The sequence below is a fragment of the Anser cygnoides genome, chromosome 3 (assembly GCF_040182565.1).
Source record: "Anser cygnoides isolate HZ-2024a breed goose chromosome 3, Taihu_goose_T2T_genome, whole genome shotgun sequence".
NCBI classification, from domain to species: Eukaryota; Metazoa; Chordata; class Aves; order Anseriformes; family Anatidae; genus Anser; species Anser cygnoides.
The window spans coordinates 102,669,226-102,692,674 of record NC_089875.1 but is presented as its reverse complement, the minus strand read 5'-3'; the positions used below and the strand labels follow the sequence as shown (position 1 = coordinate 102,692,674).

Sequence of the window (23,449 nt, the reverse complement as noted above, 5' to 3'; positions counted from 1 at the left end):
ACTATATCACAGGATGACCTTTCACAAGTCCTGTCTTGGTGTAGATCACTGAATATATGAGATCATGGTGCAAGAAAGAAAGAAAGAAAAATAATTGCTGAATAACCTTTGACAAGCATATTCCCATCAATTAAATACTTTGTAGGATGTTAACAAGATTAACTGTAAAATGTAACCCAGTGTGAACTGACGCTAGCTAAGCCTCATTGCTGAGTGCCTTTGGAACAGAATTGCTCGATGCCTCTCAACTAATTTGACTGACACAGTTAGAAAGAAGGAGACTCTTTACAGAGACAGAAGATGCAGGTATGTTTTCCCAAAAGTTAGATGAATCCTCCAGCCCTAGCCTCCTGCTTTCTGGGAAAGTACCCTTAATCACTAAATTGCTATATTAATAGTAATTAAAACAACTTGCAACACTACCTTCTCCCGTGGCCTTTCTTTGTGCTCAAAAATATTGCACCATATGCAAATTTCAAAGTTATAAGTTTGTGTTCTTTGAACGCTGAATGGAACTTAGGAGTGGGATTTCCTATTCTGCATACCTTAGAAACCTTACCTATGAAAAACAAAAACCAACCAAACAAACAAAAAAAAAAAAACACTGAAAAAGCAAACATTATTGCAGTTATGGATCTGTGCCATACCAGAAGTTTAAAAACATAAATTTTCATCATACAAAAAAGATATAGAAATCCATGGATCCTCAAGAACTTGAACTGAAAGCTTGCTTTTTCTCTCTTTCTCTCTTCCTTTCTTTTTCTTTCTCGTTTTTCCTTCCTTCCTTTTCCTTCTCTCTCTCTTTCTTTTTTAAAAATTAAACGGCTAACATAGACTTATTCCTAAATCCAATATAAATTTCACTTTAGATGTTTATGGGTCATGTTTGTGAGCATGGGCACACAATCTGGGCCTCTGTACTCTAAGAAAAATGAGGTGAGAAATATTAGCCTCCTGACAGATAGCGGACAAGGGCATCATTATAGTTCCATCTACAAATAGTGGATACTGACAAATACTGATTCCTACAAGCTGAAAGCTTAGGAACATTAAATGTACCCTTGTTTCTTTTTTCTTCTCAGTTATAAAGCCATCATATTCAATTAAGGAGATCTCTTTTGGGGGTAAGAAAACACAACTATTATTTCATAAAAATGCAATGATATTCTTGATAAAAATAAGAAATAAAACCTCCTCTATTCTCCCAAGACATTTTGGGAATAGCCTACTAAATCTCAAATCTCACAGAATAAGCCCCTTCCTCTACCACTTGACCCATTTATCAACCCCCACTCTGATTATGATAGCAGACTGTGGTAGTAGAAATATCTCGAGGACTACTGACATCTCTTTTTCTTCTGGAGCTTCCTTCAGCCCTACGAGGTTAAGTTCCAAAATTTTGTTTAATGCTTCTGTTGAATTCCCATGCACAGTGTAAAGAGTAGTATTATACACCACTACTCGCCACTGGAGCATAGCTGTGTTGCACTGACAGTTCTGGAGTGCTTCTTGGTACTGGAAAGCAATCCTTAAGGAATGTAACTTATCATTTTGCATTGAATAACATTCATGAAGTTTAGAGTTTTGTATGTAAGATAACAATACAAGCAGCATGAGGGAAATTCACCAATAGACAAGAGACCTGACTGTGCTCTGTGAAATTCTGTCTGTAATTATTTCAGAGGTTCAGCCTCTGATGGTATTAATTGGAGAATGAATGGAGAAACATTCAACAGTGAATTGGCTGATGCTGTCAATAATGGTTTAGTGGCTTCCAAAATCAAGAGGTTCTCAACCACTTCCTTTTCTCTGTGCTTGCCAATACATTAGTCTGAGGGTTGAAGTGGAAGTGATTCTCAAACTGATATAGAACATGAAGTGCAGAAGAAAGTTCAAGAAATTCGTCTAGAACATTGGCATCAAGTATTCATCTTAGGCCTACTATAGAATATGTGATAGTAATAATGTTCTGGAAATTCAGCTAGCAACCTTTGTCTTACCTCTCATATAAACTCTGACAGGTAATATACAGCAACTGGCAAGCATTTTCTCTTTTCAGGTTTGGCTGCAAACATCTAAGCACTTAAAATGCTACAGAAGGAATTACATACAAAAATAACATATTTTAGAAAAAGAAAATACTTCCCCTACTTTATTTTTCCCCCAAGAACAGAGTCAGTCCTACTGAAATCTATCACCTTTTAAAAGGGGGATAAAGGAGTTTGAGAAGCTACCATGTTATTTTGAGAAGTCCTTGCCATCTTAATTCTACAAAGCAATATAGAACCTTTATTAATTTTCCTTTTAAGAAAATAAAATCCTTTCCAGAGTTCTTGGCCTAAAAAATATCAAATAATCTTCTTATCACTGTAAGCCATAATCTTTTATTATACAGAAATAATAACTCCCCAGAACTCACTGGAAGACCTTGGTCCACTTCTTGAACAGTACCATAAAAATGAATCACTTGCAAGATTCAAAATATTGTGCTAGTAGTATTTAACATAATTCTGCTCTAATCTAGAGGTTTGTCTAAACTGAACAAAAATTAAATACTGTTAACATTTCTTAAAAATCAATGTTAGTGAGCTTCAGCTGAAAAAAAAAGAAAAAAGTAGATATGTATTCACATCATGCTTCTATTTATTTTGTGAAATGCTTCAATATGAACAACCTTATATGGTGAAAGGCTAGAAACAAAACACTATGGGCACAGGATATTCTGTGTGCTATCAAAAAAATCAAAGTGGAAGGACTTACCACTTCTTCATGGGTAGCACTTTCTACATTAATACCATTAACCTAAAAACAGAGATGCAATAGGAATAGAATGATTTCCAATATATAAGTGAGTTAATGAAACAAACGTAAAGGCAAGTATGAAACAAATGTCTGTAGAAAAAAGCAAACCTTTACTGACCTGCATTATTGCATCTCCTATAAATAACATTCCTGTTTGGTCAGCTGTGGGATAACAGAAAGAGTACAAGTTAATTCAAAGCAGTACTGAAAAACAATGTTTATTATCTTTCAGCATTTGGTTTAGCATGCTGTTTGTAAGCATCATTTGAAATTGATTTGCTTGTGAAAATACCAATGGCATAGCAATCAGTGTTCATTCTAAAAAGGTAATAGATTCCTAGCAATTTTAAACAAATTAAGAGAGTTACCTCCCATGCACAAAGAACTTATTTAATATGGAATACAAATGTCATTTCTCACTAATGAAGGATTTAATTAAATTATGTGGAAAGCATGATTCACACTTTTCATTATTATTCTACAAATGGGAAATAGGAATTTCTGAAAATACTTAGCAATTCCTTTCCCCCTGAACAAATTTACAGGGACTGCTATAATTAAAGAAGTTGTGCCTAGAATTTAATACAACTCTTTAACGCGAAGTTTGAGTTATCTTTGTTCCTGAGAATAACATAATACATTATTTCAGTTGGTAATTTGCATGTTTCCTGCCTTACAAAATCAATGGGAATGATACAATGAAACTGCAAAGAAGAAAAATTCTACACAGACACAATGACATTTTTGAGGTGTATTCACCAGCTTTTAAATTTATTTAATTTTTAGCAGAATTCATGGATGTTTACCTTTTGAAATTTAGCATTTAATTGAAAGTAAGTCTCTGATCCTGCAGACTGATATGATTAAATTAAGCATATGAGTAGTCTTATATATACGATCTTATAGAGTCACAGTTCGAGACACTGAAGAATGTTAACCAAGATAGTATTCTGAGATATGTAAAGAGAGGAAAGAGAGGAAAGAACTAAAAATATTCTTACCATTTCTACAATAAAGCTTTTGCCACTGAAAATGTCACACTTCTGGTAAAAAAAACAGCTTCTTTCTATTAAATTTATATTTCTAATAGAATTTTCATCACTCTTTTGCCAGATAAAAGATACATTTTATCAGTATTTTTATCAGTACTTCGGAAAGATTTGTGATTTATTTTAAATACCATGTTACAAGTTGTATTGAAGGTCTTTACCCTGCATTTAATCCCACTTTGTATTTAAAAATATGCACACAATTTGTAATAGCATAATTCAGTTGCACAGAAGCGCAACTGATTTAAAGCACTTTGAAAAAAACAAGCAATTCAGTGTAGCCTGCATAGGTACCTGTATCCCTGTACTGGGGAGACAGATGCTACCTTGGGCATCTCAGTATTAAACTTCTGGTCAAGATGTCAGCAATACATACACCGATAGTGAAAGTCACCTGATCCATTTTTTTATTCAACGTTTATGCCCACTGTGTGTTAATGACTGGGAACAAAGCTAAGAAATGTTGACTGCTACACCTGTAATAGCAGGTGATGAGGCAGAACACAGATGGATTATAGCCCAGTAATAGCTCAGGACTGGCTCATTATGGGTGTCCTCCTGTAGCAGGTTGAGACCCACTCACACCTCCGTGACCCCTCCCTAGCTTATTTCTGGTTCAACAGATGTTCAAGCACTATATTATGAGGAGGTCAAAGTTTCAGGGACTGTTGTATTGCTTTTAAGTAAGGTCAGCTTCTGCGGCCCTTTACAGCTACTGTTGGTAGCAGGAGTGCATCACTGTGTGAGGCTGGTGTGCCTCAGGATGGGCTACTTGGGGGCCCATATAATAGTGAAGTTTTGTGTAACAGTTCCATAAAAACATGAAAGGGAAAATTACCAACACAAAGTTCTTGAGATAGGGTTAGTAAACAGTTCAAGGACTGAAGAGGAAAAACACTGACATGTAAAGGTATAAAAAAATCTCAAGGAATTAAAACAGGTAGCTGAAGGATGGTAACTCAGCAGCACTGAAGGCAAATCCCTTCCAGGGAGCAACAGAGGCTGAACATTCCCCTGCTGACTAACAAGACAGCAAAGGCTTATTGGCTGTCCCACAGTGATGAGTACTGCAATGCCCCTAGCTACCTATTGTGTGCATTGGCCAATAAATATTACAGTTTAAGTGCACAAAGCAATTGTATTCTGCTTGCAGAGTCTTTACACACAACTGAAGCTGTCCAGCTAAAGTGAATGAGAGGAGGAGAGTTACACAGCTGATGCCAAATGCTCTATGAACTGAAATAGAACATGGAAAATAGGCAGAATCAGAACATTTACTTCAAAAGTGCATTATACAGCAAACTAACACAATAATGTGGACACCTCCATGGCTGCTGTCATCATGGCAAGTGATGGTACTCTGGCAAATGATGCTTACAAGTCTGTGATGAAACACTTTGCTTTATACATAACCTCTATAGCTTAAAATCAATGATGATTTCTGACACAAATATTTTCCACAAGTCAAATTGTAGAGGAAATGTCACTGCGAAGCAGAAGATACAATGTAGTTGGCAAGTGTATTAGAACTAAAGTGACCTGAAAAACTCCATGGAAAGAGACAAAAAGACAGTCTTGTTCTCTCTCATTTTAAATCTGAACACAAGTAGTGTATCACTTCAAACTCTACTTATGCTTTCATTAAGTTATACCTTCTCTGCATGAAAAAAACATTGTTAATTTCAAGTGCTATGTTCCACTTCATGTAGAACTTCGTCTCCCACTGGTAGCATCCTCATATACAAAGATGTCTATGAAAGGTTGCTCTGCAATTATGAGTCACTCTGTGTAGAATTAATCAGTACTAAAAACAGACCACTTGAGCAAGTGTATTGAGATACCAAGTAGCATATAATCTTATTCAGAGGAAGAGTAAATACAACTTTTCTGGAATTCGGTATACCTCTTGAAGCTTTACTTGAAATAATATTTTATTAGTAATGAACTGAACATGGCCAGAAAAACACTTTCAAAAGAAAATATGCACAAAGTAGTAATAAGCAGAAATATACCAAGATTTAAAAGAAAATTAGGTGCGTGCTGCAACAATTAGTATTTGTCACTGATAACAACTCTACATTTCAATTATCTGTTGTACATTCATTAAATTCACAAGTGATACTGCAGTAGGAGGAAAGCATCAGGGAAACCCAAAGGGGCTTCTATAGAGGAAGTGATACAAAATAAACCATAAAAAAAAAAAAAAACTATTCTTAAGAATACATTAGACCTGAAAAACTTTCCCAAGAGTAAATGACCTATCATACTAGTTATTCAAAAAAAAAAAAAAATAAAAGACAATCAGACAGAAACATGGACTATGAAAAGTTATTTTGCACCCTTTGAAAGGGGAAAAGAACAAGTAATTCTTCTGACCTCTGTTTTATTTCCTCTTCATATTCATTAGCTGTATTAAAGTTTTGAAAATTTAAAAGACTGTGAAATGGTTAATTCACCAAACAGATTCTTGGGAAATTCTGACTTACCACACGGTAATGATGCACAGATCTATGCAGACTTGAGTCTGTAGGTAATACGATGTGCTTGTATTTTTCAAGCCTTATAACAATACATACTTTCACTAAATTTTTGCTGAATTCCTGAATACTATGAGAAATGTACCAGGTGCTAAGTCCTCTAACATTGTATATATGATACACAAAAACATGCTGTTTAAGGCATACAGGTAAGTTCATCGACTTCATGACCTCTCAATTCTTAAGTTTAACTTAAATATATGTAAAAGTGTCCAACTCCATAAAGAGAATTTAAATGACAAGTTAAGCAAGTATACAAATTAAAAAGAGAAGACTGGAGAAATTGGTATCTAGAATGCAAGAGGTTTCATAAAGTTATCTTCAAATGTTTTTCCCTTCCCTCTTGGACATAGTTACAGTCGTGACTGTAAAGACACCACTGGTGCAATTCACTTTTATATTTTCTTGAAAACAAGCAGTCTTGTAACTGTATTTGTAATCAGTACTTTAAAACAGAACTATATTAACTCAAATATTAAATACAGCCTTGTTAAGGAAGTTTTAAAAAATTAGCATGTTCTTTAGAGGACTTGAGCCAAAAACTGAGAGAGGTCATGCAAAGTGGTTGTCAAGTCTCCATCCTTGGAATTAAAGAAAACTCAACTGGACAGTCCTGGGCACATTGCTCTAGCTAATGCTGCTTGAAGGGTGTACTACATAATCTTAAGAGGTCTCTTCCAACCTCAAAAATTCTGTGGTTTGCAAAGCTGCACACAAGACTTTATTGAATATGTTTATATATTTCAACATATTTGTTCAACAACTATTAACCTATTAAGGAAGTATTTGTTGTAAATAAGGATATTTGGAATGAAAATAGAATTTAGTTTGATAGGTTGATTCTCAGATGTTAATTCTTCTCAGAATTATCTTTCGTACTCTATGCAGCCCATCTTGGTTTCTTGAAACTTTTTGCTGAGAGAAACCAAGGTATTGATTTTCTTACAAGAAAACAAAAAGATAGATTTTCTTACAAGTTTTCAATATGACTAGTAAGGAAAGTTAAGAAGAACCATCACCTCACCCTCCTCTCCCCCTGCTCCACAAAAACAAAACAAAAAAAGAAATGATGGACATTTCTATCCATATGTACTTCCATTTCTTAACATCATATCCAGTATTGTGCTGTAACGTGACTTTCTCTCTTCCATTATGACTGTCTTTTTTTTCTTCACTGTTCTGATTTATCTATCTGTATCTGTTTGTGTCTGTGATTTTCCATCTCACTTTCTTTTACTTTTCAGTGTATCACCCTTAAGGGCTGTACTCTCAACCACTCACGCCTTATTTTATTTATATAAGCACTTTAAATATCTTATTATTTATTTATTTTAAGGAAAGGCATGGCAACTGAGTTGGGGCAACAAGAAAAGAAGAGTAATTTTTTTTTTTTGAATTGTGGACTTCAGTATATGAAGGGGGCTTATAAGAAAGATGGAGAAATACTTTTTACCAGGGCCTGTGGTGGCAGGACAAAGAGAAATGGCTTTTAACTGAAAGAGGGTAGATATTTGGGTATATATTTGGGGGTTGGACTAGATGATCTTCCAAGGTCTCTTCCAATCGCTAACATTCTGTGATTTAGATTGGACACAAGGATTTATTTATTTTACATTGAGGTGGTGAGACACTGGAACAGCTGCCCAAAGAAGTGTTCTAGGAGATTTCAGAGCTGGGTTGGATGGGGCTTTGAGTAACCTGATCTAGTGAAAGATGTCTCTGCAGATGGCAGGGGGATAGGACTAAATGATCTTTGGAGGTCCCTTCTGACTAAAACCATTCTATGATTCTATAATCTTCAGAAAATTTGAAAATACTAATTGCCACTGTTATTTATTACTGGGGATACCTGCCTAACCTTAGCTAGGAAGTTCCTTGCTTTTGAAAATAAAAGTAAAAATGCTTATGCATTGTATACATACAGAATTAAGTAGCAATAAGTAAGAGGCAAAAGCAATACTTAAAACTACAAGCAAGCTATTTTTTGTCATTTTTTAAAAACAAAGTTATAATAGCCAGGCATAATAGCTAACACTCCATTAAGAGTCGGTGAAAAGCTATTTAAAATGACAGAATTGTGGTCTTTCTATTAATATGGTTAGTAGTATTAGAAGCTCTAGGTACTCTATACATATAATCAATCTAAATCTGATATTTCCAGATTTATTACAATATTTTTTCAGGTAAAATAGTTGTGTACATTTAAAAAAATAATCACTAGGTTAATAAATTGATGGAAAAATGTAGTACAATGTAAAGGAAAATTAATCTGATCATACAATTGCAATACTCTAAGGCATAAGGTTAGCTCTAATAGACATGATTAATATCACATCTAAAAGGCTTGCTGAGCTGAATAACATAGTCAGACAAGTTATGAATATGTAACATTATATTAGGATATAAATTAAAGGCAAATCTGGCATCTTAATTTATTTTTTTTTTCAAAAATGTGTAACAGCTTCCACTAAACACTATTACAGAATGCAAGAAAGTTTTAAATGCTGTAGAGGGGAAGACAAACTTGCAGACTAAGGGGGGATGCCTGAAATAATGGAAATACATGCATTAAATGAGACACAAGAGAAGAAGAGATACATTTCCTAAAATAGCCTAGAAAGTCTTTAGTTCAGAAACCAGTAATGGAAAGACAAGAACACTGAAAAGATCAAAAGTAGAACTTTTGTGAAGTTGCCGAAGGATGTTATTAAATCTCTCATATTATTCCATATAACAGTATCTCCAAGCAGAAGGGTTGTCACATTTGCTCCTTCCATCAAATATTCAGTATGATTCTTGACTGTGCTTCAGCCCAAATAATCTGAATGAGTTTTACTCTGTCTTTAATTCATATTTTTCAATGCAGTAGGAATCTTTGTTACACATTAGATGGTTTCTGCCTAGTTGCTTGCTTCTCCAGCTTCAGTACTAAAACATTATGGTAAAAGCAAGTTTCAAATCCATAGTCCAAAACACCATTCATCTTAAGAAGGACTTCAAACAGTTCTTTCCTGAACAAACTACCTGAGAGAACATGTACAATACAGTTCTCTGATTTCCCTACATGAAAAAATTATCATCAACCTTTGTCTTCAGTCTGGACTGTAGTGGTAAATTCAAAAAGTAACTTTAAATGTATTTCATCAGATTTCTGCATTTCATAAGGGCACTACACTGTTAGTCATTCAGAATCATAGAATCATAAAGGTAGGAAAAGACCTTCAAGATCAAAAGGTAAATAGAAGAAAGAATAGAAATTGTACATTTAAAGGGCATCTTAAGGTCACAGTTTTTTCACCCAACTGCTACCTGCAACAGATGATAACTAACACAATATTTTTGTACCTTTCTCTATGAATTTTGGAGTACAAATGATAACCATAATATCAGAGGTCCACTGAAATTACAGATATTGTTTTTCAGATTTTATCAACCTTTTTGCTTCAGAAACTGCAAAATGCACCATTCAAAGAGAATACTCACCATAAAAACCTAAGGAATTGAAATAATAATCCCAGAAACATTTTACATTTTAACACAGCTGTCAAGCAAAAAATAATTATTTTTTTAATCAAAAGTCGATCTTCTTCACATTCATTAAGAATAATTTTATTATTAACATACCCTATGAATATAATTTCAAACAAAAAAAATAACAAAAAAGCATTATTCTTTATCAGGAACTCAATGCACATTTTTTTATATACATCAACAGGCATGTATACATAAATATATATAGAGAGAGAACCTCACCTTGGGAAAGTATGTAAGTGACTGTTTAAATCTAGGGTCGGACACTAAATTCACTGTTTCTGATTTTTAGCCAAACCAAATGAATGAAAACAAATTCAAATTAACCCATGACAATGCTTTAATTTTCTGTGTAAAAATGTGTTTTAGATTTATCACGGTCTTAATTGCTATAAAAAGAAAACGAAGACGAATTCTATAACAAAACAAAACTACAAATATTTCATCCTGTTTTTTAGAAATAATTTAAATGCATAAAAATACATATTTCATTGTAATAATGAAGACGTTATCATTGTAAAAATATTCCACAGATTAGATTTAAACTATATACCTGCTCAGTTAGATAAACACATAAAAGTTGACCATTTGCATCCTTCTAACCAAAGAATTCTTAAGGTTTAGGTCAGTAACTTATGTTCCATGCTTCAGCACTTAATCCTTGAAACAAATCCGAATAGTATAAAGTGTTCGGTTCAAAAATTTATCTATCTATATGCATCTTCTTAAATATACGATGACTCCTGACTCCTATTCATATAATTGGACCTTAAGTATGCTCTTAACTATTCTGTTGAACAAAAATACTTTTCTGAATCAGGGACCAGAGTATCTGCACTTTGCTTGTTGACTGTTCTTCAACAGTTCACTAGGATATCCTTTCTACCATAAGAACTGCTGGTCTCAAGGATGCAATATAATAATAAATAAATCAAAAATGCAAAGAATATTCTTCGCTGTCCTGTGAAACTAAGTTTAATGCTGTAGGCATGGATCCAGTAGAGATAATGATGAGTCAATGTTACCTTTAAATATAATCAGCTACTCAGTAATAAAGAAAAATAACACTGACAAATATAATTAAAAATGACACACAGAAAATATGAATAATCCTTCAAAAGTGTATGTATATTTAATATGTAGGTGATACTAGGAAATAGTGTACATAGATTAAGTATCATCTAACTTCAAAAATTTTATGTTCAAATCAGTTCTATCTTATATTTAAAGATAGCCTTGTATTTAGCCTTCACTTTCATAACAGATAATGAAAGTTTTTGATTCATTCTGACCTCCTTATGAACACAAATATAGAATCATAGAACATCCCGAGTTGGAAGAGACCCATAAGGATCATCAAGTCCAACTCCTGGCACCGCACAGGTCTACCCAAAAGTTTAGACCATGTGACTAAGTGCACAGTCCAATCTCTTCTTAAATTCAGACAGGCTAGGTGCAGTGACTACTTCCCTGGGGAGCCTGTTCCAGTGTGCGACCACCCTCTCGGTGGAGAACCTCTTCCTGATGTCCAGCCTAAACTTCCCCTGCCTCAGCTTAACACCGTTCCCGCGGGTCCTGTCACTGGTGATAACGGAGAATAGGTCACCTGCCTCTCCACTCCCCCTCGCGAGGAAGTTGTAGACTGCGATGAGGTCCCCCCTCAGCCTCCTCTTCTCCAGGCTGAACAGGCCCAGTGACCTCAGCCGCTCCTCATACGTCTTCCCCTCTAGGCCCTTCACCATCTTCGTTGCCCTCCTCTGGACACTCTCCAACAGTTTAATGTCCTTTTTGTACTGTGGTGCCCAGAACTGCACGCAGTACTGGAGGTGAGGCCGCACCAGCACAGCGTAGAGCGGGACAATCGCCTCCCTCGACCGACTAGCGATGCTGTGCTTGATGCACCCCACGATACGGTTGGCCCTCCTGGCTGCCAGGGCACACTGCTGGCTCATATTCAACTTGCTGTCAACCACAACCCCCAGATCCCTCTCTGCGGGGCTGCTCTCCAGCATCTCATCGCCCAGTCTGTACGTATAGCCAGGGTTGCCCTGTCCCAGGTGCAGGACCCGGCGCTTGCTTTTGTTAAACTTCATGTGGTTGGTGATCGCCCAGCTCTCCAATCTGTCCAGATCTCTCTGCAAGGCCTTTCCACCCTCATCCGAGTCCCCAAGTCCTCCAAGTTTGGTGTTGTCGGCAAATTTGCTCAAAACACCTTCTAGTCCTACATCCAAATCATTTATAAAGACATTGAGGAGGACTGGCCCTAAAATGGAGCCTTGAGGGACCCCACTAGTGACCATCCGCCAGCCAGATGTGGCCCCATTTACCACAACCCTTATCTCCATCTTGGCTTAACTATTCTTTAATCTTGACCTTGCTGAGGTGAAGCTCCAAGGCTGATGAAGCCAAGGTGATGAAGAATATAAATTACAAATACAAACATGCTGTGCATCTTGCTTGTAATCTCACATCATGCCCAATGATTTATCCATATTAGGCTTGGTTACTCTAGTTGCACCACCTTTGTGGATGACTGGAGTCAGCATAGAAAAAAATACTTCTGCGGGCGTTATCACATATGCTTCCATATCAAACCATCTTTGCCTGGCATATATGTGTAAGTGAAACTGCTGTAAGCCCTCATCAAACTGGCACTGTGTCCTCCAAACAGATGGTCCTGAATGGAGGCAGCCAGGATGTGGTATTTGGACACAGTCCGTGTTTGGAGAGCGCCAAGCTCTTTGTTTCAAGCCAAGAATGTTTCAACGGCTGAATGTCCTGAGTTTGTTCCAATCCTGCCAGGTTATACGGCATCTCCCCTCAGAAATGGGCTAAACACATAAAATAACAAGTCACCCTTTATCACAGGAGGTGGGAAAATGCTTTCAAATTAAAGTTTTAACCAGTTCTGGCTCTCAAGAGAGGATCCTCTGCAAAACTGGCAAAATGCAAACTATCCCTATTACACCAGCTTTTATTCTATTTTATTTAACTATTTTTGTCATGCCTCAGTGATCTGAACCCACTGTTCTGTTTCATCACTGCTGCTTTTCTGACTCCACAGGTTATATGAGATACGAGCAGAGCTCACAGCAGTAGTCAGATTATTGCAGCAGTGCTCACAAAAACGGAAAGCTGCATCAAGGTAACCAAATGTGACTGCTAACTTGGTAACTCTGCAACGTAAAACAGAAATTCAATTCCTTGACCAGAGGAACATAAAAGTTTTTACAATTAATATATACAGTAATGTATGCAATAAAAGTCACTTGCACCTACAATCAAGTTACATTTCTAAGTCTGTAACTATTTACTGCCTCTACCCTTCAGAATCCACAAGTTCATAAAAATATTTTAGTAATTACAGATGGGAATAACGGACACTAGATGGAAAAATATAATCACACAAAAGCTTGTACAATTATCTCTATATTATTGATGAGGATTCCTTTAAGTACTTTTAATGGATCTGACATATTTTCTTACAGGTTCACTGTACATCAAGTAAGCCTGAATGATCTGATTCCTTTCAATGTTCAGGATACTCAGCTACACACATCATAAGAATAGGACTCTGCAGTGCTCAGTGAATCACAGAATCACTTATGCTGAAGGGCACCTCAGGAGCTGACCTGCTCCAGACCCCCCCACACCGAAAGCAGGGCCAAGGTTCTCATCTTCATGACAGAGATGCAACTGATAGTATATATACAGCTTTCTTCATACTTTGTCAGGTATGCCAGTGTCCTTATGCCATTCACTGATTCAGCCATGAACACTGTATAGGAGATTATTGTGATGCAGCATTGTCTCTGGTTATAACTGCTACTCACTTTAGAGCTTCCTTGGACAAAAGGCTACAAGATCTTGCAAATATCTTTTGATTTTCAAATATGCGGTAACCCACTGACACCATAAAGTTGCTGTTGCACTCATTACTCCACAAATAAACACAGTCAGTTCATGAAAAACTGCCCAGACACAAAATTGTGCATTCAAGTATTTGATATATAAAACCAGAACTAACTTTGATTCAAAGCACTGTGTCCTAAAAAGGGCAGTAGATATCTTCCCGTCATTGGTGATTAATTGTATAAACTACATTCCTTAGACCTCAATGGTTATGTTAGTATTTTTTATTATTATTATGTATTTACTTTCTTGATATGGTTTATTATGCTGTGTATTCATGGAACCTATTATTGTTCCATCTACATAAACACAACTGGCATAAAAACATCTATTCACTTTCTTCTGCAGAAACAATATCATAGAAGAGAATCATCATGTTGAAATATATCTAAGTGCCGTAACACAGGGAACTTGAAGGAGTCTTTCTAATTGGATACTGGCATAGACAATCTATTCAGTGTTCACTAGATATCACCTGAAACTGGATTACCAACTTCAGATGTTACACTTCAAGCAAAACATGGGCCCACAGAAGAAAATGCAAAGAAGAAAAAGTACTGTCTGTGATCTACTAAAGCATGAGGTTGGACACAGTGCCAAGTAAAAGCAAATGTGCACAATTTCCACTGCGGCACAGCAAGAAGAGAGGCTGATGAGTAGAAAGATGGTGTCAACGGTTTGAGTCCTTTAAGGAGCAGGGCATGCACTAGGTATTATAACATAGTGCTCTGCCTTTTCTTGCATAAAAGGTTACATGAAATATGTAGATTTATTCTAGGGAAGAGGAAATACATAGAAGGTTTATCATAGGAACACAATACTTCTTCATCTATGTAAAAATTGCCTCAGCAAAGAACAAACTAGTCCCCATTTCCACGTCCACCCGAAATGAAAACACGTTAAGAGCCTTAGGCCATCTTGCAAGGCACTGCCCACTCACATGCAATTGTTCTACTTTACTGAGCGTCCCCTTTATTTTCCAGAGCAGTTTTCAAAGATCAGTCCAAGGTCTATCATTGTCCCCAAAAGGTTATTTTTGCTAGATAAATGCCAATGTAATACTTAACTGTGTTGGGCTACACCAATTTAGATCTAATGTTATTGTAACAAACATTACAAATCACCCTCTGCAACTAGGCAAAGTCAGTCATGCTATACAATGAATTACTGTGTAAGGAAAAGATATGTTCAGTTTATATTTCTTTTTAATCGTTTGGGTTATTAAACTTAAGTGCATCAATAGGCACTATATCATAGTTTTTTTTTTTCACAAGTAATGTTAAAGGCTTTGTTTACAACACAACTGTATTACTGTAGTAAAAATATTTTTGTGAAACTATTACTTACCAGTACAACTTCAAGTGCAGGTCCTAAAGACTTTAAAAGATTATAAATTCAATACACATGCATGTGGATCACTTGGACATTTACAGAAAGGCTTAAAGACCGTATGATGCTGGAAGAATTAATTAGAATTAATTCTGAGTTTAAAGAACTTTTTTTTTTTTTTTTTTAAAATCATGTACACTACAGTACTATATATTTAAGTAACATAAATATATATTTTACCTGCTTGGTCTTTAAACATTTTTGATATGACGACAGGCACTTTGTGCTCAGCACCACCCTGTAAAAGATGCATATTAACTATGAGATCTCAATTAAGGCTGAAGTGAACTAATCTTACTGAAAATTAAAAGAAGAAACAAGAAGTTATTCATACCTTTATGCTTAAGCCCAAGCCACCAACTGGTTGTCTACGAAGTGTAACAGTTCTGTGCTTTAAAAAATTGTAGAAAAAATACATTTAGGTGAAAACACAATATCTGAATAAGTACAGAAGATGCTTTAAACTTCCTTCTACTTAAAAAATAATGATTTTCAAAGGTACCCTGGAAACTAAATAAAGTTCTGTTTTGAAGTGTCATTCAACACCGATTTATAGGCACTTATTTAACTCCTTAGCACGGAGAACAGAACTTTTCTATGAACTCTGCATGCAGACTTTTAGTATGTTTTTCTACCACTGATGTGATACTCTTCCTAAAAAGAAACTTTTACATGCTTTTGCTTTGTTCTGACAAATGTTTTCACAGTAAAACTATATGAACAGCTTTGGGATGCATATTTTCATAGCTGATTTATCTTCTTTAGTTGCTATCAGGTATGCACGTTATATTTATTCCCATATTTCAATCATATATACCAATGTCTTCTAATCCATATCTTCTGTCATATGCCATTTTTTGCAGCATATGCTAAAAGACTTTTTGTGATTGTCTGCTTCAAATGGTTATTTTCTTGCATTTCATGTTTAACTGCATAAAGAAGATAAACATTTATCAATACTTTTCTGTATCAACCTATCATATGTTTAACAGTACACTGAATTTGGCATTGTATTAATGTGCAAATCTTGGTGCCTGACAACACAATGATATCAATTCATCCATTGACGATAATTACAGAGTTGGTGAGAACTGTTTTGCAACATACTGAACAATAGTGCATATAATGCAACCTTTCAAGAACTGGAACTGAACATGTAAGATTATTTTTTTTTTTCATTCTGTATATCAGAAATCATATACAAGATTACTTTTATATGTACACCTACTGATCAGATATTTTATAATTTCTCTAATTCTGATAAATGGATTTTTTGATTTTAATACTGAAGCCCATGAGCACACATTAACACGTTATTTTTATTTTCTGAAATCCACCATACTTGCCATACTTAGATTTATGTTAACTCAGGGAAAAGGGGAATACAATGCATCATTGATTTCACCCTCATTTTAGAAAGGAAAAACAAATGCATATGGGAAAACAACAACAGCAACAACAAACTTCCACACATTTTCAAAATTTCTTTCTTCTATTACCATGAACATTATAGTACAGTAGTCTGTGCTAAAAATGGACAACTATTTTAAATGTTGACATATAGTACCTGATTTAAATCAAAAGTTGTATATGTTTCAATCTCAGACCATATAATACAGCTTTATTGAAATCTGCACTAATTTAAATTGCTTTATTGGTACATTTCTTCATTTTGAACTGACTCAAAACTTTCAATCAAAATATTCAAATGCACTGAGAAAGTTCAGATCCAATCTGAATTAGAATACATGTTTCTGCCTTCATAGTCAGAAGAGACATTTTCTATGACATAAATCCTGTTTAATTATTGTTTCTCTCCACTTATACTCACAACCTGTAAACTAATTATCACAATATATCCCATCGCATAAGAATGATGGAATAAATGCTTTAACAGCTTTATTGTTTGAGCATTATTGGACTTCAAATACACGTACACTACATGGATAGCCTTGGCCCTTTTATAAAAGACAAGCAAGGTACTACGTAATGCCATCTTGTCCACTCAACTGTAACTAACATTCGTATTTTTATACAGTAGATACATTTCACATGATAATACTGATTCTATAAATTAGTTTATAGCTCTACAAAGCACGCTATTTGCATAAGATATTTTTCTAATTTTGGCATTTGTATTTTCATAGCTCATAGCATAGCTCATTACAGAGCTTCAAATATTCCTGTTGAAGAACGCTTTCAGAGAAATTATTAAGTATGTACCTAAAAGTTTCTTACAAAACAGCTTTTAAAATCAGAGCTACTTGTAAAAATGCAAAAATCTCCTACATTTGAAGATGTTCATATTGCAAATTAAAATGTCGTAACCTGAGCAGTGTCATAACCAAGATCATTTACACAAACTTTTTCAATCCTATGATCACATATAATTCACTATGATTGCAACTAATAGTCATATAAGACCAAACACCACATTTCGTTTCCTATACATAGATTTTTCTTACTGACTTCGAATTTTTAAAAATGTAATAGTGTCCAATTCCAGAAAATTAGAAGAAATATAATACTGGGCCAATACTGAAAAATTATAAATAGAGCTGTGGATCTTCACTATATCCTAATGCTTAAAGGTCAGATAATCATAGCTCTGACAACACATAAGCCATTCCGTTATGGAATAACTATAGCCTAGTTCATAAAAAATTAAAGGTAAATAATTTTAAAGGGGAATAACGTTATGGAAAATATATTTTCAAATGAAATTGATGACAGAGTACCAGTGTTGTAACAACCCTTAAAATGAAGGGATGTGATAACACAGAAAAAGGTGATTAAAAACATAAAACTGTTCAAAATAACATGCTATATTTTTACTATATTATTACATTTTTATTATTTTTATTTACATATTTAAATTGACTAAAAGATTTCAAATCAAAATGTAATTAAGATAGAGTTACTATTTAGTGACATCTGGTGAGGTAGTGACAGTACTCGTTTTAAAAATATATATTAAAAAAATCAGTGATCTGAAGAAAACCTAAATTAATTGCAATGATGTTTGTAGGTGACACAACAGTTGTGAGAGGGTAATCATGAACAGAACAGAGCCCGAGTATACAGCAATTCAAGGTCATTTAAGGTCATTCTTGTAACTTGGAAAACAGTTCAAACAAATAGGGAAAAGCATTCAACCAAGTCATGCTCAGTACAAGAAAAAATGACTTTCCTGCATAAAGCTATGGCCAAAAGCAGTAGTGTAATTTTATATCATCAAAAGACTAGTAACTAGGAGTAGGGAGAAATAAATTATTTCTCTGACAAGATATCCACACACTTGAAATAATACAGCCAGTACTGATATGCTCATTTTCAAAATAATCCAAATAAATTGCACTGGTAGCAGGCAAGAGCCACCAGAATGCCCAATACTTTGAGACATTCGTCTAGAAATGCAACAAATACCAGGACTGAAATATATTTAGCTTTTCAAAGCACTTTTCAGGGATGATCAAGCACAGACTTAAAGCATCTTCCTTGGCAGAAGATGACCAAATCACACAGACTGATGCAATGAAAATTTCAATGACTTGAGTTCAAAACAGACACATTCAGGATACAGACACAAGACATGATTTTAAACTTTTGTGGCATGATACACCTTAACTGGATTTAAAAACCAACCAACCAACCAACCAAAAACAACAAAAAACACTTTTAAAAATAGTAATATGAGCTTGAGACCTTACAATGCACAGATATTTCTTCTTTTATCTCTATTTAAAGCACAATTTGTCACGTTATTTCATGAACAAAGATTTAATTTAGCTCTAATTGTAGGATTACTAAAATACTCAATGGAGTTTTTTATGGCAGTAGCCGGAACAGTGTTCAGTTTTTTCCACATCAGTGAAATTAGTTTCACAGCCTGCTACAAGTACACTCTTTTTACAGAGAAGGAATGCAGACACACAAAGATTTAGGGTCAATGAATTGTTCTACTGATTTGAAATGACCGAATGCTTTTTTAAGTATTTAATTTTTGTATGAACTTTATCTGTTTGAAATGTCTTGTGGACAAATTGCAACCTCAGCTTTGAATGCTCAGCACTTTAACACATCTTAGTTTTATACCAGATGATGAGAAGCACCTAATTCCTGATCAGCAGTGTAAAGTCGGATGTATATGATACAGCCAGGACCACATGGCACCTCTGTTTCCAGAGAAGAATCATTCACGAGGTGTTGGGACTACCCTTCAACTAATCCACTGCATGTCTTCCAACATTAAAAAATCAACACAGGGCCAAGACTCAAAAGAGAGCAGCCCATATAATTCTATTTTCTAATACTTGACTTTGCAACTTTGTTTTAAAGGCAGAAAAATTAAAAAAAAAAAAAAAGAATGGGGAAAAAAGCCCACAAATTCACATGGGTCACTACAGGTTGGTTTCCATTTAGTCATTTGTTTGGACCCTTAAATTCATAGTACAGATGCCCACTGCTTAAGAAAAAAAAATCTGTAAGTAATTTAGGGGGGGATTCACCATTAGATACCTGCTGAAAGCAAGACACTACCAAATTAGTTATCAGGTTTTGTAGACAAATGTGTTAAAGAGTAATTATTCATTTTCATTTGACCACTTCTCCCTGCCTCCTCTCACTTCTCCTGTTGAGGTTCTTTTCTCTTCTCAGGACCCTTCTTTGCTTTTATTCTTCCCCATCTTGTAACTCAAAATTCTGGAAGCTATTTTTCACTTTTCATTCAAATCAAAGTGCACCCCTCTCTATGATGAAACTTATTTACAATTTATAAACAGAGAGGAAAAAAAAGGCATCAATATACAAGAACTACATGCACAGATTTAAATTAAAGTATTTCTAACATATCCCTACAATACTGGTAGTCATGTACAGCAAAAAACATACATTCAAAATAAAATTCATATTAGTGAGCATTATATGTTATTTAAATTCTGATAGAAAAGCATGCAAAATTCTGGCAGATGTTACAGAGTGAGCAAAGTCCTTGGTCCAAACAACATGGAAGAATTTTCTCTTAATATGTTCTAAATGATGATGTATCTCTATTGCCAGCTAACAACTCTTATCTGCCAAAGCAGATTGTGCTGGTTGTGCTCTTGACTGACTACTGGTAGCAGAACTCCTGAATATGGATTACCATACAGGTAATTCTACCTGTTTGCCTCTGTTTTTTCCCTCAAGCTGTCAGCTGTGCAGAATTAGGAACGACGACTAACTGATGACATTATCAATAATCGTTTGTATTACACCCTAATCTGTTATACAACTGTGGATTAAATATCCAACTGACATGTTTCAGCATGGTTAAGAAGATCTGTACGAAAACAGAACTGTCTGCACACATATTGTATAACAAATGTAATCTAAACAAAATAATTGATGTTCACTTATAGAGGTGGCAGAATAATGTTTCCATCAGATCTTTGATTGCAGGGACACGCAATGAAACTAACCTAAAATTTTCACAAAGGAACAGAAATCAGTGAGAATGTCAATGTCCACCTACTGCTGGAAAGCAAGAAGGCAAAGGAAATTGCCAGATTTCCTTTCCTTTCTTTTCCTTTTTCCAGAAAAGGAAATTGGCAGATGTTTGGCTGCCTTGAGAATGCATTAGCTGGGAATTAGTTAAAACCTTTACATATGAAAAGCTACTCTGTAATGGTAACTGCTATGCACTTTTTATTCAACATTTATACCACTGTGATCCTCAAAAATGAACTATTCAAAAGTCAGGAAGGTTGTTGAAAGGAAGAATAAAGGGGAGCCAGCTAAGAAAAGTAAAACTCCATAGGCAGCATGAGGAGTTCTTAAGGCTACCACACAGATCCACTGAATGCCACTTATTAGAAAGACTTAGCTAAGAAAAAAGGAAAAAAAACATGGCTAAACAGGAGGTTATTAGATGTAAAAAGTGGTGGACATCATGTTTAAAAAGAAAATGAGAAAAAGGAACATAAGCAAATAAATTTAAAAACTGAATTGGGCAGCAACAGTAAAGACAGTTTCAACAATTGCCAAAAGGAACCACAATTAATAATAAATCTTCAAATCTATCAGGAGCAGGAGGTCTGCCAAAGAAACCACAGGAACAATTTATGATCAAGGCATAGTCAGAGGAAAGAAGGGTACTGAAGGGAAGATAAATAAACACTTTTCATTAGGTCTCACTGTAAAAGAAACTAGAAATGTTCCTCCAACATTTTTTGTAGCACAAAGGATGTATGGACCTGTCTTAATTTAAAATCACTTTAGAAGCAAATTGACTAAATAACAGTAGCAAATCACCAGGGTCAGATACCATTCACCCTGATCTTAAAGGAACTCAAGGATGAAACGAAGTAATAGCACTGGAGTGTTACTTCTCAAGAAAGCCTTGATATTCAAAGACTACAACACTACAAGTAAAATTCCATTTTTTTTCATAAAATGTTTCAATTAAGGTTTAAACTTAAGGCCTGCGCTATACAAATTAGAACTGTAGGAAAAGAAGTGTATGTATCTACAGACAGTAAGAGAAACTGTAACAAAGAACAGAATTGCTAGACACTTGAATCTACCTTGAAAAAGAGAAAGCATTTTTTTTTTTTAAAGAACAATGCCTTCCAAATCTACCACAAATCTCTGACGTGGTCAACAAGCACACTAGATTTTTTATTGAAAAAATAAAATAAGCTTAAATTATTCAAAGACTTTTGACAAAGACTACTTTTAAGGAAACAAAGGAGCCATGAGCGAAAAGCCTTGCACAGATATACTGCTAACTAAAATTAGTTAAAAAGTAGATAAGAGAACAAATGGATGGATTAAATGAGTAATTCTCACAATGGAGGAAGGTCACCAGTGAAGTTCCACTGCTGTCTATATTGTAACCTGTATTATTTAAATTACTTGCAAAGATATATATATATATATGTATAATTAAAGGTATGAGCAATGAGATTATCATCACTGCTTACTGAGGTAGGAAGGATGAGTGAACTGAAATTATTTGCAGATCTTATTAAACAGTCATCAGGCAAAAAACCAGCAGTACAATACTATAGTAGATAAATGCTAGAAAGAAATTATTTTTCCCATGTACATTATTAAGTACATTTCCCATGTACATTATTACATAATGTAATGCACATTAGGATTGATTCTGAATGAGCTGTTTCTAATATGAAGACCAATAAGGTCTAACAAGACCTTAAAGTGCAAGGGAGAGACTCTTTATCAGGGAGTTTAGCAATAGGACAAGTGTGAGTGGTTTTAAACTAAAAGAGGGTAGATTTAGATTAGATATAAGGAAGAAATCCTTTACTATAAGGGTGGTGAGGCACTGGAACGGGTTGCCCAGAGAAGCTGTGGATGCCCCATCCCTGGAAGTGTTCAAGGCCAGGTTGGATGGGGCTTTGAGCAACCTGGTCTGGTGGGAGGTGTCCCTGCCCATGGCAGAGGGGTTGGAATTACATGATCCTTAAGGTCCCTTCCAACCCAAACCATTCCATGACTGTACGACATCATCAGTTCATTGTTCAGCAGTGGTCAAAAGCACAAATTAAATTTTTGGAAGTCTTAGCAAAAGGACACAGACCAAGCAAAGAACATTATTACAGCAATGTAAAAATCTGAAGTTCACCCCACATTGAATACTGCATACTATTCTGGTCCCCTCATACCTAAAACTGCACAAAAAGGTTCAGAAAAGGCCAGTAAGGTTGATGGAACACCAGTTGTGACCAGCCACCAACAGGATTTAACTCCATTCACAATGACCCTTTTGGACTGGCCATCCAGACAAATTTTACCCAGTGGACAGTATATCTGTACTGAGAATGCTGTGAGAAATGGTATCAAATGGTTTGCTAAAACATCATCAAATGATACTACTAGGAACTAGGTTTAGAAAAAAAAAAAAGTGATTCTTTGTGCAATGTTTGGTGAGAAAAAAAATCTGAATGTTCAAAGTCTACACATAATCATGGGGAAAGTAGACAAATATACAAAACCATATTCTGCTCAGGAATAACTTGAGGCAGGAAAACTTTTAAAAGAAGTACCACATATTCTTGTCTTATCAGCTTTCCAAGGGACACATCAACAGCTACCGTCGGAGAAAAGATACTGTACTTAGAAGATGTCATGTCTGACTCAGTTCTGAACTCAGAACTCATTTCTTATAAATTAGAAATTTCATGGCAGCAAAATTTGGACAGAAACCCATACTAGCTTTGCAAGCAA

The 23,449-nt window shown here is 35.1% G+C and overlaps 1 protein-coding gene across 9 annotated transcripts in view; it reads right to left on the bottom strand.

Annotated features, from left to right (window-relative positions):
* SNTG2 (syntrophin gamma 2) overlaps positions 1-23,449 on the bottom strand; it is a 279,525-nt gene that overhangs the window by 129,925 nt on the left and 126,151 nt on the right. For 4 of the 9 annotated variants that reach the window (XM_048078562.2, XM_048078563.2, XM_066994858.1 and 1 more), the window contains exons 3-6: positions 15,555-15,611; positions 15,401-15,458; positions 2,921-2,964; positions 2,761-2,802 (exon numbers count right to left, since the gene is read on the bottom strand). The exons of 2 other annotated variants lie outside the window; for them this stretch is intronic. In XM_048078562.2, the coding sequence (XP_047934519.1) occupies positions 2,761-2,802; positions 2,921-2,964; positions 15,401-15,458; positions 15,555-15,611 (201 nt within the window). The remainder of the gene's footprint in view (positions 1-2,760; positions 2,803-2,920; positions 2,965-15,400; positions 15,459-15,554; positions 15,612-23,449) is intronic. 3 more of the 9 variants (XM_048078565.2, XM_066994854.1, XM_066994853.1) reach the window with 2 other exon arrangements.